Below are 18211 nucleotides of genomic sequence, written 5' to 3'. Positions count from 1 at the left end.
TATGTTGACTACAAGAAACCCACTTCAAGGGTGCCTGGCTGGCTCAGTCAGTGGAGCGTGCGATTCTTCTTTTTTAGAGAGAGAGAGAGTGCAAGTGTGAAGGAGCAGAGGGAGAAAGAATATCTTAAGCAGACTCCATGCCCAGGGCCCAATGTGGGGCTCGATCTCACAACCCTGAGATCATGACCTGAACCAGAATCAAGAGTCAGATGCTTAACCAACTGAGCCACTCAGGTGCCCAAGTGTGCAACTCTTTTTTTTTTTAAAGATTTTATTTATTTATTTATTTGACAGAGAGAGAGAGAGAGAGACAGCGAGAGAGGGAACACAAGCAGGGGGCAGTGGGAGAGGGAGAAGCAGGCTTCCCGCTGAGCGGGGAGCCCGATGCGGGGCTCGATCCCAGGATCCTGGAATCATGACCTGAGCCGAAGGCAGACCCTTAACGACTGAGCCACCCAGGCACCCCTCAAATGTGCAACTCTTGATGTCAGGGTTGTGTGTTCAAGCCCCATGTTAAGGGTAGAGATTACTTAAAAAAAAAAAATCTTAAAAACCCACTTTAGATATAAAGATACCTGTAGATTAAAAGTAAATGATCAGAGAAAGATCTACCATGTTAACACTAATCAAAAGAGGGTGCCTGGGTGGCTCAGTCGTTGAGCGTCTGCCTTCGGCTCAGGTCTGGGATCGAGCCCCACATTGGGCTCCCTGCTCGGCGGGAAGCCTGCTTCTCCCTCTCCCACTCCCTCTGCTTGTGTTCTTGCTCTCGCTGTCTCTCTTACTGTCAAATGAATAAATAAAATCTTAAAAAAAAACCCAAAAACACTAATCAAAAGAAAGCAAGAGTAGCTATATTTATTTTAGAGAGCAGGTATCAGACCAAGGAAAGTTATCAGGGATAAAGAGGGACATTACATAATGATAAAAAGGTCAGTTCCGCAAAAAGATGTAACAATTCCTAACATGTATGTGCATGACAACAGAGCATCAAACTTAATGAAGCAAAAACTGAGAACTGCAAGGAGAAGTAGATGATTTTGCTATATTTGGAGTCTTTAGCAGCTAATAGAAATGGACAGATCTAGCAGACAAAACCAGTAAGAATGTAGATGAACTCAACACTACCAAACAATTGGATATAATGGATATCTATAGACTACTTCGTCCAACAACAGAATATATGTTCTCAGTTCATGTGGAACTTTCAAAATAGACATTTTCACAAAACTATCAAATCTCCCACCTGTTCTCCAAAGGGCCCATTTATCTTTCCAAAGGTTATTTGTTTTCCTGTGAATACCCTTTCTCTGTTCCGTGAATTTTCCTTTCATTTTCTTTTTTTTTTTTTTTTAAAGATTTTATTTATTTATTTGACAGAGACACAGCGAGAGAGGGAACACAAGCAGGGGGAGTGGGAGAGGGAGAAGCAGGCTCCCCATGGAGCAGGGAGCCCGATGTGGGGCTCGATCCCAGGACCCTGGGATCATGACCTGAGCCGAAGGCAGATGCTTAACAACTGAGCCACCCAGGCGCCCCTCCTTTCATTTTCTTGACAGTGCCCTTTGATACACGAAAATGTTAAATTTTGGTGAAGTCCAATTATCCTTTGGTTGTTGTTGCTTATGTTTTTGGTGTTATGTATGAGAAGTCATTGCCAAGGGGCGCCTGGGTGGCTCAGTTGGTTAAGTATCTGACTCTTGATTTTGACTCAGGTCATGATCTCAGAGTTGTGAGATTGAGCCCCACGTCAGGCTCTTCGCTGGGCATGGAGCCTGCTTAAGATTTTCTCTCTCCAGGGCACCTGGGTGGCTCAGTTGGTTGGGCATCTGCCTTTGGCTCAGGTCATGGTCCCAGGGTCCTGGGATCGAGTCCCGCATCGGGCTCCTTGCTTTGCAGGGAACCTGCTTCTCCCTCTCCTCCCCACTTGTACTCTCTCTCACTATCTGTCTCTCTCTCTCAAATAAATAAAATCTAAAAGAAAATTTTTAATTAAAAAGATTTTCTCTCTCCCTCTGCCCCTCCCCTGCTCATGCGTGCTCCTTTTTATTTTTTTTTTAAAGATTTATTTGAGAGGGCACAAGCAGAGGGAGTGGCAGGCAGAGGGAGAAGCAGGTTCTCCACTGAGCAGGGAGCCCGATACGGGACTCAATCCCAGGACCCTGGAATCATGAGCTGAGCTGAAGGCAGATGCTTAACCTACTGAGCCACCCAAGCACGCCTCTCTCTCTCTCTCACTCATTCACTCTTTTTCTTTGCTAAATCCAATATCATGAAAATTTACTTCTAAGATTTTATAGGGGAGGAAAAAGTTTTCCTCAACCCTCTTACGGTCTCTGGCTGGGTCTGAAAATTAAACTGACAGGGAGCATAACAGGAGAAAATCACACACATTTTACTGAACTTTTATATATACATGGGAGCCTTCTACAAGACAATAAAAACCCAAAGAAGTGACTAGAACAGGAAGCTTTTATATCTTTTAGGCAAAAACAGTAAATTTGTGAAGAATTGATAAGACAAAGGGGTTTGGGCTAGAGGTGGTAAATTATGTAGTAATTTGTAAGATAATTAACAAGGTTTGTTTATATACCTTCTCAACCCTAAATTCCCTGTCTCTCGTGATAGGGCGTCTCCTTTTTTCCTGATAGAGGGAGGGTACCTTTCACACAGGAGATTTATCTCCTGCTTTCTGGGAAGAAGAGAGAGACTAGGAGGTCAAATTGATCTTCCTGCTTCTGTTGTTTTCTCAAACTTCTACTTAAGGTATTCAGTATGCCGGGGCACCTGGGTGGCTCAGTGTCCGGTCTCAGGGTTGTAAGATGGAGCCCTGTGTCAAGTCCCTTGTCGGCCTTCGCGCTTAGTAGGGCATCTGCTTCTCTCTCTCTCTGCCCCTCCCCCATGCATGTGCATGCTCACTGTCTCTCTCAAATAAATAGCTAAAAAGATACTCAGTATGCCAAGGGGCCAAATTTTGGGGTAGCATGTCCTGAACTCCAATCAGTTTAATAGCTTAACTTTTTTATTTGGAACTTTAATACTTGGGTTAATTTTTTATACACAGTCTGAAGTAAGTGTCCAACTTCATTTTGTATGCAGACATCCAGTTGTTCCAGCACCATTTGTTGAAAAGACTACTCTTTCCCCATTGAATGGGCTTGGCATCCTTGTTGCAAATCCGTTGACCATAGATGTGTGGGTTAATTTCTGGACTCTATTAATGTACATGTCTGTTCTATGCCAGTATCACACAGTTTTGATTAGTAGCTTCATAGTATGTTCTGAAATTGGGACATATGAGTTATTTTCTTTTCTTTTCTTTTTTTTTTTTTTGACCATATGAGTTATTTTCAAGATTGTTTTGGCTATTCAGGGCCCCTTGCAATTCCATCTGAATTTGATCCATATGAATGGAGTCTTACTTATTTCTGCAGAAATGCAGTTGGAATTTTGATAGAGATTATATTGAATCTGTAGATTTAATCATGGTATAAATCCTTTAAAAAAAAAAGTTTTATTTTTAAGTAATCTCTACACCCAGCATAGGGTTCAAACTCAACCCTGAGATTAAGAGTCAGATGCTGCACTGACTGAGCCAACCGGGTGCCACATAATTCAATTAAATTTAATTAATATACGACTATATTTCATATATTTTCCACTAGGTGAATTATTGGGTTATAAATTTTGAAATAATTGTCCAGCATTTCTTTAGTCACCAAAAGAAAATGAGAATATAGATCTGCTTTTTTTTTTTTTTTTTTTTTTGTGGCTTGCACATTTATTTATTCACCAAATATTTATTGAGTCTACTTTGGCCAGACACTATTGTATAAGTTCTTTTAATATGCTGCAGGATTCCATTTGGTAGTATTTTGTTGAGGATTTTTGTATCTGTAATTGGTCTGTAGTTTTCTTTTTTTTTTAAGATTTTATTTTTTTGACAGAAAGAGACATAGCGAGAGAGGGAACACAAGCCAGGGGGAGTGGGAGAGGGAGAAGCAGGGAGCCCGATGTGGGACTCGATCCCAGGACTCTGGGATCATGACCTGAGCTGAAGGCAGACACTTAACGACTGAGCCACCCAGGTGCCCCTCCACCTAATTTTTATTACTTCTTTTGTTTTGCCTTCTTTGAGTTTAGTTTGCTCTTCTTTTTTCTAGTTCCTTAAGGTCCAAGTTTTGGATATTGGTCTGAGATCTTTCTTCCTTTCTTTCTGTCTTTTAAAATATAGTTGTTTAGAGCTCTACATTTCCTATGGAGCACTTCTTACACTGTATTTTATAACTTGGTATTATTGTGTTTTTATATTCATTCATCTTTAAGTGTTTTCTAATTTCCCTTGTAATGTCTTCTTTGACTCATTCATTATTTAAGAATGTGTTGTTTAGGGTTACCTGGCTGGCTCAGTTGATAGAGCATGTGACTCTTGATCTCAGGGTTGTGAGTTTTTTGTTGTTATTTTGGTGGTTTTTTTTTTTTTTTTTAAGTTTATTTAAGTAATCGCTATACCCAATGTGAGACTTGAACTCATGACCCCAAGATCAAGAGTCCCATGCTCTTCCAACTGAGCCAGCCAAGTGCTCTTGGGGTGGTGTGTGAGCCCCATGTTGGGTGTAGAAATCACTTAAAAAAAAAAAAAGTGTGTCTTGTTTAATTTCTATATATTTGTGAATTTTCCAAATTTCCTTCTGATGTTTGTTTCTAATTCCATTATATTCTGGTCAGAGAAGATACTTTATATAAGATTCCATGTTTATACATTTATTGAGACTTATTTTGTTACCTAACATCTAGGTCTATCCAGGAAAATGTTCCATGTGCATTTGAGAAGAATGTGTAATCTGCTATTGAGTGGAGTGTTTTATATATATTTATATATCTGTTTCTTTTCTTTCTTTTTTTCTTTTTATGGGTCAACCTTTATTGGTGAGCAGGCAGGTGGTGGGTGAGTCAGGATGCTGGGGAGCAGCTGGGGAGGAGGTTCTGCAGTTGCCATCACAGCATATAATTGCTATATCTTCTTGCTGAACTGAACCTTTTATTATTATACAATTTTTATATTATATAAATTATTATTTATTTTTACCCTTCTTTGTCTCTTGTAACAAGTTTTCTCTTGAAGTCTTTTTTTTTTTAATAAAACTTTTTATTTTAAAGATTTTATTTATTTGACAGAGAGAGACACAGCGAGAGAGGGAACACAAGCAGGGGGAGTGGGAGAGGGAGAAGCAGGCTCCCCGCAGAGCAGGGAGCCCGATGCGGGACTCGATCCCAGGACCCTGGGATCATGACCTGAGCCGAAGGCAGACACTTAACGACTGAGCCACCCAGGCGCCCCTTTTGAAGTGTCTTTTATCTGATACTAGTATAGCCACTACAGCTCTATTCTGGTTACTGTTTGCAGGGAATATCTTTTTCCATCCTTTCATTCTTATTTGTATCTTTGTTTTGTTTTTAAGTTTTATGTAAGTAATATTTACACACAATGTGGGGCTCAAACTCATGACCCCGAGATCAGTTGTCGCATGCTCCTCCAAATGAGCCAGCCAGGTGCCCCACTTATTTGTTTCTTTGGATCTAAAATGAGTCTCTTGCGGGGCGCCTGGGTAGCTCAGTTGCTTGGGCGACTGCCTTCGGCTCAGGTCATGATCCTGGAGTCCCGGGATCGAGTCCCGCATCGGGCTCCCTGCTTGGCAGGGGGTCTGCTTCTCCCTCTGACCATCTTCCCTCTCGTGCTATCTCTCATTCTCTCTCTCAAATAAATAAATAAATAAATCTTTAAAGAAAAAAATAAATAAAATGAGTCTCTTGCAGAAAGCCTATAGTTAGATCATTTTTTAAAATCCATTCTGCCATGGGTTAGCCTGGTGGTGGGTATTGAGGAGGGCACATTCTGCATGGAGCACTGGGTGTTGTGCACAAACAATGAATCATGGAACACTTCATCTAAAACTAATGATGTAATGTATGGGGATTAACATAAGAATAAAAAAATATATAAAAAAAAAATCCATTCTGCCAATCTCTGCCTAAGTCTGTGACTTAGGATGATTCGACTTAAAAGTTTTTTATTTTATTTATTTTATTTTTATTTTATTTTATTTTATTTATTATTTTTAAAGATTTTATTTATTTATTTGACAGAGAGAGAAAGAGCGCGCGAGTGCACGCACAAGCAGGGGGAGTGGCAGAGGGAGAGGGAGAAGCAGGTTCCCCACTGAGCAGGGAGCCCAACGCGGGGCTCGATCCCAGGACCCTGGGATCATGACCTGAGTCGAAGGCAGATGCTTAACCCACTGAGCCACACAGGTGCCCCAAGTTTTTTTATTTTACAATGGTGCAAAAGTGATACGTATTCAGTAAAAACTGTACATTGAATTTTGATCTTTTCCTAGGCTAGTGATATTCAGTGTAGTACTCTTGCAGTGAGCCACAGCTTTCAATCAGCCATGCAATCATGAGGGTAAACAAGCAATACGCTTACAGCCATTCTGTACCTATATAACCATTCTATTTTTCACTTTTAGTACAGTATTCAGTAAATTATATGAGAGATTTGGTGCTTTATTATAAAATAGGCTTTGTGTTAGATGGCGCCCTTAATTTTTTTTTAATTGGAGCCCAGCATGGGGCTTCAACTCATGACCCGGAGATCAAGACCTGAGCTGAGACCAGTAGTCGGGCGCTCAGCCAACTGAGCCACTCAGACACCTGGAAATGTCTTAATTTCTGCTTTATTTTCGAAGAATGCTTTTGCCAGATACACAATTTTTGGTTGTGACAGTATTTTCTCTGTCAACAATTTGTATGTATCATCCTATCACTTTCTGGCCTTTGGGAACCACTGAATGAATGTGTAAATGAATAAATACACACATACACACACACATGATCTGATTCTTCTTACCTCTTAATTGGTATGCTGGTAAATGTTTAGTGACTGGCTTTCCAGGAAAAAAAGTGTATGCACATATATACGTACATAAGTTTATTATAAAGTTGCTGATATAAAAGATGTATAGCACACCATTTACAAATAATAATAAAACATGTGATACTTTTTATTGTAAATTTGTGTAGCCAACTGGGTCTTATAGAAAGCTTTCATTGATTTGGTTTTTTTGTTGAGGTTAATTTCACATAAGATAATTCACCGTTTATTTGAGATTTAAGATTCCGTTTATTTGAGGGTGCCTGGGTGGCTCAGTTGTTAAGCGTCTGCCTTTGGCTCAGGTCATGATCGCAGGGTCCAGGGATCGAGTCCCACATCAGGCTCCCTGCTCCGCGGGGAGCCTGCTTCTCCCTCTCCCACTCCCCCTGCTTGTGTTCCCTCTCTCGCTGTGTCTCTGTCTGTCAAATAAATAAAATCTTAAAAAAAAAAAGATTCCATTTATTTGAGAGAGAGAGAGCACATGCACATGCACACAAGTGGGAGGGGAAGGGAGAGGGAGAAGCAGACTTCCTGCTGAGCAGGGAACCGGACTGAATGGTGGCTTGGCTCAATCCCAGGACCCCGAGATTACGACCTGAGCCAAAGGCAGACTCTTAACCGAGTGAGCCACCCAGGCGCCTCCAAGATTTACCATTTAAAAGCGAACAATTCAGGGGTGCCTGGGTGGCTCAGTGTGGTTAAGCATCTGCCTTCAGCTCGCGTCATGATCCCAGAGTCCTGAGATCAAGTCCTGCATCGGGCTCCCTGCTTGGTGGGGAGTCTGCTTCTCCCTCTCCTCCCCCTGCTGTGCTCTCTCTGTCAAATAAATAAATAAAATCTTTAAAAAAAAAAAACTTAAACAATTCAGTACAATTAGTACATTTACAATGTTGATAATCACTACCTCTAGTTCCAAAATGCTTTTATCACCCTAAAAGGAAATTCATACCCTTTAAGGAGTTGCTCCCTTTTCTCCCTCCCTGCAAAGACCCTGGCAACCACCAATCTGTATTCTGTCTCTATGGATTTACTTATTTTGGATATTGCATATAAATGGAATCATATATGTGATCTTTTTGGTCTGGCTCTTTCACTTAGCATAATATGTTCAAAATTCATCTGCTTTGTAGCTTGTATCTGTACTTCATTCCTTTTTATGGTAGGATAATACTCTGTTGTATGTATACGTCAGTCTGTTTAATCCTTTCATCTGTTGATTTGGGCTGTTTCTACCTTTTGATTATTGTGAATTGTGGCTGCTATGAACATGTATGTACATACATTTGTTTTAGTACCATTTTTTAGTTCTTTGGTGCATGACCTAGAAGTGAAATTGCTGGGTCATGTGGTAATACTGTTTAATTTTTTGAGGAACCACTGAACTGTTTTTTCATAGTTGCTGAAGAGTTTTACATTCTTACCACCAGCATATGAGGTTTACCTTGATTTTAATTTTGCTAAACTTATGTATCCATATCTGACCTATGGCAAAATCATGCTACCAGTGAGCACTGGATTGCTGTCCAGTTCAAAAGAAGTTGCTCCTCTCGTGATGATCAAGTACTGTTTTAACATGAAGGCTGGTTGATATTTTTGTTTATGTTAACAAGTGTGATGAAAGTGAAACAACAAAGATGCGTTTGTTTTGTTTTGTTTTGTTTTTTTAATTTTTTTTTTTTTTTTTAAGATTTTATTTGCGAGAGAGAGAATGAGAGACAGAGAGCATGAGAGGGAGGAGGGTCAGAGGGAGAAGCAGACTCCCTGCTGAACAGGGAGCCTGATGTGGGACTCGATCCCGGGACTCCAGGATCATGACCTGAGCTGAAGGCAGTCGCTTAACCAACTGAGCCACCCACGCACCCAAAGGTGCATTTTTTTTAATTGAAGTATAATTGATGTACAATATCCTGTTTCAGTTGTACATCATAGTGACTTGATATTTTTACACATTATAAAAGAATCCGTACAATATGTCTAGTTACCGTGTGTCACCATACACAAACATATTTCCTTGTATGTGGTCTTTCTTTCCCTTCTAGAGGTCCTTATCCAGGACTCGGTTCTTCTGTTGCCTCCCGTTTCATTGATGCCTTCCCTTACATCTAGTCTAAGTTAGCCTTCCTCTACTTTATCACCTACATATTCATCATCATTTCACACAGTTTCACTTCTTCATAACTCCTATCATTATCAGAAATTACTCGTATTTGTTTGCATGTTAATTGTCCTTTACGCCACTAGAACATAAACTCCAAGAAAGCAGGGACCTTTTCTCTTGTTCCCTACTGCCTGCAACAGTGACTAACATATAGTAGGTATCAATAATGCTGAATGAAGGAATGAATAATAAAAGATGCAAAAATGGGTTACTTAGACATGGTGTCATCAAATTCTCTTCTTTAGCCTAATTCCTATTAGGTAGAAAAATAATCTTACAGGGTTTTTCTGGTTTATATCCAAATTCTGTTTGTTCTTGGATGTGAGGTTTATATATTACTCTGACGTCATTGTAGGAGCCATTATTTGGATTATATTAGAAATGCAACTCTCATGGGCGCCTGGGTGGCTCAGTCGTTAAGCATCTGCCTTTGGCTCAGGTCATGATCCCAGGGTCCTGGGATCGAGTACCACATCAGGCTCCCTGCTCGGCAGGAAGCCTGCTTCTCCCTCTCCCACTCCGCCTGCTTGTGTTCCTGCTCTCCCTATATCTCTCTCTGTCAAATAAATAAATAAAATCTTTAAAAAAAAAGAAATGGAACTGTCATGAAAATGTTTATCATCTGTAAGTGAACCTTCTTGATTGGAATTCAATCAGTTGCTGAATTCTATATTATAACAGATTCTGTAATGATCAGTTGCCTTATAGTATATTTAAAATTAAGGAAGAAAAGTATACCAAGATTTTGAAGTTTTTGAAGAAGATATAATAATTTAATATTTGAAGAGTTTTTTAAAACATAAAAATCTTAGGGGCGCCTGGGTGGCTCAGTCGTTAAGCATCTGCCTTTGGCTCAGGTCATGATCCCAGGGTCCTGGGATCGAGTACCACATCAGGCTCCCTGCTCGGCAGGAAGCCTGCTTCTCCCTCTCCCACTCCCCCTGCTTGTGTTCCTGCTCTCATTATCTCTCTCTCTCTCAAATAAATAAATAAAATCTTTAAATAAAAAAAACATAAAAATCTTGAAGGTAAAATTGAAATATTGAAGAATTTGTTTTACTAAGACTTCAGAAGTGCTTTTTATCAGTGTAAAATGCCTCTGTAAAGATTGTGTATAGTGGTAAATTATAAGAAAATTCTAATTGCTTCTTTATGTTGAATTACTGTTTAAAGTTGATAAATTATCAAACGAGTACATTTTAACTTTTGGTGATTAATGCAGAAAGCTTTGGGTGAATAGATTTATTTTGGAGAGTTAGAAATATAACTCTGGATTTTAAGGATTTTTTTTTCCTGGAATGAACATGCTTTTGGGATGTCATTTTTTTAATTTTATTTTTAATACCAAACCTAATATCATTATCTCTTCTGTATTTAGGTTCGATTAGTGATAGTGGATGGTATTGCTTTTCCTTTTCGTCATGACCTAGATGACCTGTCCCTTCGTACTCGATTACTAAATGGCCTAGCCCAGCAAATGATCAGCCTTGCAAATAGCCACAGATTAGCTGTAAGTATTATTAGCCAAGAGAATTTTATAATAAAGTCAAACTTGTATAAAATATTAATGTTTAGAAATAGCTGAATAGAATTTGACTAAAAGCACATAATACAGACAGTTTTGAATGGTCTTTGTTTGATATTTTTAAAAAATTAATTCCAGGGGCGCCTGGGTGGCTGTCGTTAAGCGTCTGCCTTCGGCTCAGGTCATGATCCCAGGGTCCTGGGATCAAGCCCCGCATTGGGCTCCCTGCTGAGTGGGAGGCCTGCTTCTCCCTCTCCCACTCCCCTTGCTGTGTTCCCTCTCTCGCTGTGTCTCTGTGAAATAAATAAAACCTTTAAAAAAAAAAAAAAATTCCAGTCATAAGTGTTGTATATTAGTTTTCCTAGAAAATAACAAGCATAATCAGGATGCCATATTTGAAAATGGACTTGTTTGATAAAGAAATGCCACCTTTGGTAATTGCAATGTTGGGTTTTTTTTAATGTAATATTTGATGTTTTTCGGGTAAGCTCTTCTAACATCCCCATTTTTCTTTTACTCTGGGTCTTTTATTATTACATGTTGTATAATCACAGACTCAGATAGAAAAATTACATAGTGTGAACAACGTAGATGTTTGGAGGTAGAGCTGACTCTTCTAGATTTGAAATGTGAGGTCAGATATAAAGATAAGTTCGGAAGTGACGAGACAGAAAGGAGTGAGGTAATGACTTTTTTTTAACTGCATATTTGTCGTCACTTTCCACTGTACAACCCCGTGCCACTTATCACACCAATACACACACTTGTCCAGGAGGGAGATGGGAAAAGATCAAGCCACTTAACTTGATTTTCTTGTATTTACCCTGATTAGAGAGTCCTTTGTACATATCTGTAATATAGCATAAGTAGATAAAGAACTCCTCAATAAAATCATTTCAAAATATCTTTTCTTTTGAGTTTTTAGATTTTTTTTTTTGCCATATATTGAAAAGCATAGTGTCCTATGTTTGAATTATTTCTTGTATTAATTTGTAATTTAGCATCTGTTAATATCTATGAGGAGCCCCCAGTAGGGGGCACTCAAGACTAATGGGTTGCATTGTTTTTAAGTTTCGTTTTGTTTGTTGAATAGAAATAGCTTTATCTTTTCTGATTAAAAAAGTAATCTAAACAGTAACATGGAATACTATGCAGTGTTTAAGAAGAGTAACGTAAATATACATGTACTAACACAGAACAAGATATGTCCAGATATATGATTAAGTGAAAAGATTCAAGTCACATAATAATATATTTTATGTGATCCCATTTCTGAGAAAAATAAAAATTATATATGTGCATTTATACTTTTATATATCAACAAAAAGATCTGAAAGGATCAAAATGTTCATAATGACTACTTATAGAAATAGGATTTTGTGGGGTTGAGGGCATACTTTTCCCTCTTTATAAATTCTTCTTTGCTTGATTTTTTAAATTTCCCAGTTACCATGTATAGAAGCATTTAGGACTTTTGATAATAAATACATTTCACAATTTTATATATACTTTCTGTAAAAGAAGTTCTAAACAATCAAAAGTGTAGAAAGTGAAGTATCTGTTACCCAGAGATAATTATTCTTGAGTTTGGTGTACCTATTTTTCCAAACTTACTAAGTTTTTTAAGTTTTTATTTTTATTTTAAAGTAATCTGTACACCCAACATGGGGCTTGAACTCAACAACCCTGAGATCAAGAGTTGCATGCTCTACCGAGTCAGCCAGGCACCCCTATATACACATATTTTTTTTTTAAGATTTTTTTCTTTTTTTTTTTTAAAGATTTTATTTATTTGACAGAGAGAGACACAGCGGGAGAGGGAACACAAGCAGGGGGAGTGGGAGAGAGAGAAGCAGGCTTCCTGCCGAGCAGGGAGCCCAATGCGGGGCTCGATCCCAGGACCCTGGGATCATGACCTGAGCCGAAGGCAGACTCTTAACTGACTGAGCCACCCAGGTGCCCCTCTTTTTTTTTTTTTTTTTTTTTTTTTTTAAGATTTTATCTACTTATTTGACAGAAAGACAGCGAGAGAGGGAACACAAGCGGGGGGAATGGGAAAGGGAGAAGCAGGCTTCCTGCTGAGGAGGGAGCCCAATGCGGGGCTCGATCCCAGGACCCTGAGATCATGACTTGAACCAAAGGCAGACGCTTAACCGACTGAGCCTGAGCCACCCAGGCGCCCCATATTTTTTTAAAGATCATACTCAGGGGCGCCTGGGTGGCTCAGTCATTAAGTGTCTGCCTTTGGCTCAGGTCATGATCCCAGGGTCCTGGGATCGAGCTCTGCATCGGGCTCTCTGCTCAGCAGGGGAGCCTGCTTCCCTCTCCCACTCCCCCTGCTTGTGTTCCCTCTCTAGCTGTCTCTCTCTGTCAAATAAATAAAAATAAAATATTAAAAAAAAAAATAGGGCTCCTGGGTGGCTCAGTCGTTAAGCGTCTGCCTTCGGCTTGGGTCATGATCCCAGGGTCCTGGGATTGAGCCCCGCATCGGGCTCCCTGCTCTGCTGGAAACCTGCTTCTCCTTCTCCCACTCCCCCTGCTTGTGTTCCCTCTCTTGCTGTGTCTCTCTCTGTCAAATAAATAAATAAAATTTTTAAAAATAAATAAGTAAAATTAAAAAAAATTAAAGATCATATTCATGCTATTATACAAAACAGTTGTTTTTCACTAATATATTGTGAGCATTTTTCCATACAGCTTATATAGTGTTCCATTGTATGATTATAGCATAGTTTTGTTTTGTTTGTTTTTTAAAGATTTTATTGTCAGAGAGAGAGAGCGAGAGAGAGAGCATGAGCAGGAGGGGAGGAAGAGGAACAGGAGAAACAGACTTCCCGCTGAGCAGGGAGCCTGTTGCGGGACTCGATCCCACGACCCTGGGATCATGCCCTGAGCCGAAGGCAGACGCCTAACTGACTGAGCCACCCAGGTGTCCCAATATAGCATAGGTTTGTTGTTGTTTTTTTTAATTTATTTACTTTTATTAACATATAAAGTATTATTTGTTTCAGGGGTACAGGTCTGTGATTCATCAGTCTTACACAATTCATAGTGCTCACCATAGCATATACCCTCCCCAGTGTCCATCACCCAGCCACCCCATCCCTCCCACCGCCCCTCCACTCCAGCAACCCTCAGTTTGTTTCCTGAGATTAAGAGTCTCTTACAGTTTGTCTCCCTCTCTGGTTTTGTCTTGTTTCATTTTTTCCTCTCTTCCCCTATGATCCTCTGCCTTGTTTCTCAAGTTACATCATTGAGATCATATAATTGTCTTTCTCTGATTGACTTATTTCGCTTAGCATAATACCTTCTAGCTCCATCCACATCATTGCAAATGGCAGATTTCATTTTTTGATGGCTGCATAATACTCCATTGCATATATATACCACATCATCTTTATCCATTCATCTGTTGATGGACATCTGGGCTCTTTCCATAGTTTGGCTGTTGTGGACATTGCTGCTATAAACATTGGGGTGCATGTGCCCCTTTGGATCACTACATTTTTATCTTTGGGGTAAATACCCAGTAGTGCAATTGCTGGGTTATATGGTAGCCCTATTTTCAATTTTTGAGGAACCTCCATATTGTTTTCCAGAGTGGCTGCACCAGCTTGCATTCCCACCCACAGTGTAGGAGGGTTCCCCTTTCTCCGCATCCTTGCCAACATCTGTCGTTTCCTGACTTGTTAATTTTAGCCATTCTGACTGGTGTGATGTGGTATCTCATTGTGGTTTTGATTTGTATTTCCCTGATGCCAAGTGATGTTGAGCACTTTTTCATAGCATAGTTTCTTATTTTTTTATTTTTTAAAGATTTTATTTATTTATTTGAAAGAGAGAATGAGATAGAGCATGAGAGGGGAGAGGGTCAGAGGGAGAAGCAGACTCCCCATCGAGCAGGGAGCCCAACGCGGGACTTGATCCTGGGACTCCAGGATCATGACCTGAGCTGAAGGCAGTCGCTTAACCAACTGAGCCACCCAGGCGCCCCTCATGGCATAGTTTTTTAATCACCCCCCTATTGTCTTTAAAGTTGGCTTCAGTTTTTCACCATTTAAAAAACTGCAGTCGGGACGCCTGGGTGGTTCAGTTGGTTAAGCGTCTGCCTTCGGCGTGGGTCATGACCTCAGGGTTGTAGGATCGAGTCCTGCATTGGGCTCCTTGCTCAGCGGGGAGCCTGCTTCTCCCTCAGCCTGCCCCTTCCCCTGCTTGTGTTCTCTCTCTCCCCCGCCCTCCTGACGAAGAAGTAAAATCTTTAAAATAAATAAATATATAAAAATAAAAATAAAAAACTGCAGTCAGCAACTTTATATATGCCTTTTTGTCCATTTATCCAGTTATTTCTGAAAGTATTAAGTCAAAGGGATATCTCTTTTTTTATTTACTTATTTTTTGGGGGCGGATATCTCTGTTTTTAAATATTATGTTATATATTATCAAATCACTCTCAGAAACCATGTTCCAAAGTATGTTCTCTATAGAAATGAATGGGAATTCTTGTTTTTCCACATCTTTACCAACTTTGAGTCTTAAATCTTTGCCAAACTATGATAGAATCCTTTTAGAGATTCATTAATTTGATTATTAGCAGAACTGTTTTTTAACAGCTTTATTGAGATTTAATTAACAGATCATAAAATTCACCCTTTTAATGTGTACAGTTCAGTGGTTTGTAGTATATTTGCAGAGTTGTGAAACAATCACTATCTAATATTAGAACATTCCCATCACCCCAAAATGAAATCCCGTGCCCATTAGCCATCACTCTCCATTGCACCCTCTCATCAGCCCCTAAGAACCATTAGTCTGCTTTCTGTCTGTATAGGTTCATCTTTTCTGGATGGTTTATATAAATAGAATCATTCAATATATGGTCTTTTATGTCTGGCTTCTTTCACTTAGCATAATGTTTTCAAGATTCATCCATGTTGTAGCATATATCGGTATCCTTTTTATGACTGATTAACTTTGCATTTTCTCAATATATCACATTTTGTTTATTCATCAATTGAAGGACATTTGGGTAACGGAAGTATTTTTAAAGCAATGAAGTTCATAATTTAGAAGTGATTTTTTTTTATTCTTATATTAATCCCCATACATTACATCATTAGTTTTAGATGAAGTGTTCCATTATTCATTGTTTGTGCATAACACCCAGTGCTCCATGCAGAATGTGCCCTCCTCAATACCCACCAACAGGCTAATCCATCCTCCCACCCACCTCCCCTCTTGAACCCTCAGTTTGTTTTTCAGAGTCCATCGTCTCTCATGGTTCGTCTACCCCTCCGATTTCCCCCGCTTCATTCTTCCCCTCCCGCTACCTTCTTCTTTTTTTTTTCCTTAACATATATTGCATTATTTGTTTCAGAGGTACAGATCTAAGATTCAACAGTCTTGCACAATTCACAGCGCTTACCAGAGCACATACCCTCCCCAGTGTCTATCACCCAGTCACCCCATCCCTCCCACCCCACCCCCCACTCCAGCAACCCTCAGTTTGTTTCCTGCAATTATTTACTTCACTATTTTAAAGATTCATTCTTTCATATGGTAAACCCAATGTTTTTGCAGAGGGCATGTAATTCTTTTATAAGTAATTGCTAAAAGTGCAAATTCTGATTTTAGGATGTTTAACAGTTAGTAAGCCAGTACATCTATTTACATTTATATATCTTTTCTGATATCTTAGGACAGATGTTGCTAATGAATGCACAAAGCAAATCAAGATAGAGCACAGATGCCCACAGACACAGTTCAAAGCTATGGCAGCTTGATGCTAAGATGCTGAGTATCATTCCCAGGGGAAGGAGCTTGGTGATGCTGCTCTCCCTGCCTGGGTGCACTCTGCCTCTATGGCGGTTCTCTGCAAAACAAATGCTGAAAACTGTATTTGCTTTTCACTTTTTTTTCCCCCCCGTAAAAGTGAAAATCCTCTTTGGGTTTCTTATGGTTAGCAAAAACAGGTACTAACATAGGTCTTTCATACAAGTGAAGTGGCATAACAGGAACTTTTCAAAAGCAGGGGATACCTATGCTCCAAACCAGTGCTGTCTGATAGGACTTTCTGGGAAGATGAAAATGCTCAGTCTAATAACAGCAATTGCATGGCTATTGAGCACTTGAAAAATGGTTAGTGCTATTGAGGAACTGAATGTCTACATTTAATTTTAAAAAGCTGTGTGTGTGCCTAATGGTTTAGAATTGGATGGTGTGCCTCTAACCAAAAAGTGTTGGTATAAATATCCCAGTTGCTAGAGCTTAAACATTTGGTAGTCTGCAAAGGGTATTATTCTGCGTGTTGGGGATGCCAGTTAGTCATATATTTCAGTTAATTACCAATTTAAATTCCTGCTTAGCTTTTTCTAAGATGCCTGATGTGAGGTAATACATGGGGAAAACACTGTGGCACTTAAGGGAAGAGAAACTAGAAGAAAGTCATGTCATCCAGTTTGTGCCTAATTGAAATCCAGATGGAGCACAGATTTCTCCTTTGTAGACAAAAACAAAAATTTTAGGATGTTATCAGTGCAGTGGGAATAGCCAAACAGCCTTTTCTTTCTCAGTTTCCCTATGGAACTGATGCCTTTTTCAGAGTAGGTACCTTTTCTCACTGCTTTTCATAGAAGTTCTTTATCACTGTTAGCTTGCAGTAGTATCTGTCATATTTCTGGAGGGAAGATCTGTATTGGAAGAATATTTAAAATAACTCTTTCTGGAGAATTTGGGGCTGGGAGGTGTCAAATAATCTTTTACTGTATTCAGTCAGCCTTTTTTTTTTTTTTTTTAAGATTTTATTTATTTATTTGTCAGAGAGATAGAGAGCACAAGCAGGGGGAGTGGCAGGGAGAGGGAGAAGCAGGCTTCCCACAGAGCAGGGAGCCTGATGTGGGACTCGATCCCAGGACCCTGGGATCATGACCTGAGCCGAAGGCAGTCGCTTAACTGACTGAGCCACCCAGGCACCCGGTATTCAGTCAGCCTTAAACACTCTTTTTCTCTACTTTAAAATTACTGTCCTTCATTTTGAGGGGGAGGATCAGAAGGAGAAGCAGACTCCCTGCTGAGCAGGGAGCCCGATGCGGGACTCAATCCCGGGACTCCAGGGTCATGACCTGAGCTGAAGGCAGTCGCTTAACCAACTGAGCCACCCAGGCGCCCCCACACTCTTTTGATTAAATATATTCTAGAGAGGCAACAGTGGTAGCAAAAACAAAAACACCAGACTCAATCTTTCTAAGCTTCTGATTTCTCATGTGTTAAACTGGAATAATAATATCAAAAAATATTAATAATAATACCTCATTCATGGAGTTATTGTGAAGGCTAGATAAGATAATGCACATAAAACACTTAGCATAGTTTCTGGCATGTATTAAGTACTCAATAAATATTTATCACCACTATTGATATTCCTGCTGTTGGTCTGGTGGTTTCTTTTTTTTTTTTTTTTTTTTTTAAGATTTTATTTATTTATTTGACAGAACGCAGGCAGAGAAAAAGGGAGAAGCAGACTCCTGGCTGAGCAGGGAGCCCAGCACAGGGCTTGATCCCAAGACCCTGGGATCATGACCTGAGCCGAAGGCAGACGCTT

General features: G+C 39.7%; 1 protein-coding gene across 8 annotated transcripts in view; it reads left to right on the top strand.

The window, feature by feature from the left end:
• RAD51C (RAD51 paralog C) overlaps window positions 1-18211 on the top strand; it is an 89607-nt gene that overhangs the window by 15992 nt on the left and 55404 nt on the right. For 4 of the 8 annotated variants that reach the window (XM_064582677.1, XM_064582674.1, XM_064582675.1 and 1 more), the window contains exon 5: window positions 10468-10599. The exons of 1 other annotated variant lie outside the window; for it this stretch is intronic. In XM_064582677.1, the coding sequence (XP_064438747.1) occupies window positions 10468-10599 (132 nt within the window). Of the gene's footprint in view, window positions 1-10467; window positions 10600-13370; window positions 13563-18211 lie in introns of those variants that run through there. 3 more of the 8 variants (XR_010408535.1, XR_008507187.2, XM_064582678.1) reach the window with 2 other exon arrangements.

This window comes from Mirounga angustirostris, unplaced genomic scaffold (assembly GCF_029215605.1).
Source record: "Mirounga angustirostris isolate CCGP_5_RB_7025 unplaced genomic scaffold, mMirAng1.0.hap1 SCAF_17, whole genome shotgun sequence".
NCBI lineage: Eukaryota > Metazoa > Chordata > Mammalia > Carnivora > Phocidae > Mirounga > Mirounga angustirostris.
This window is presented reverse-complemented; position numbering and strand designations above follow the sequence as displayed.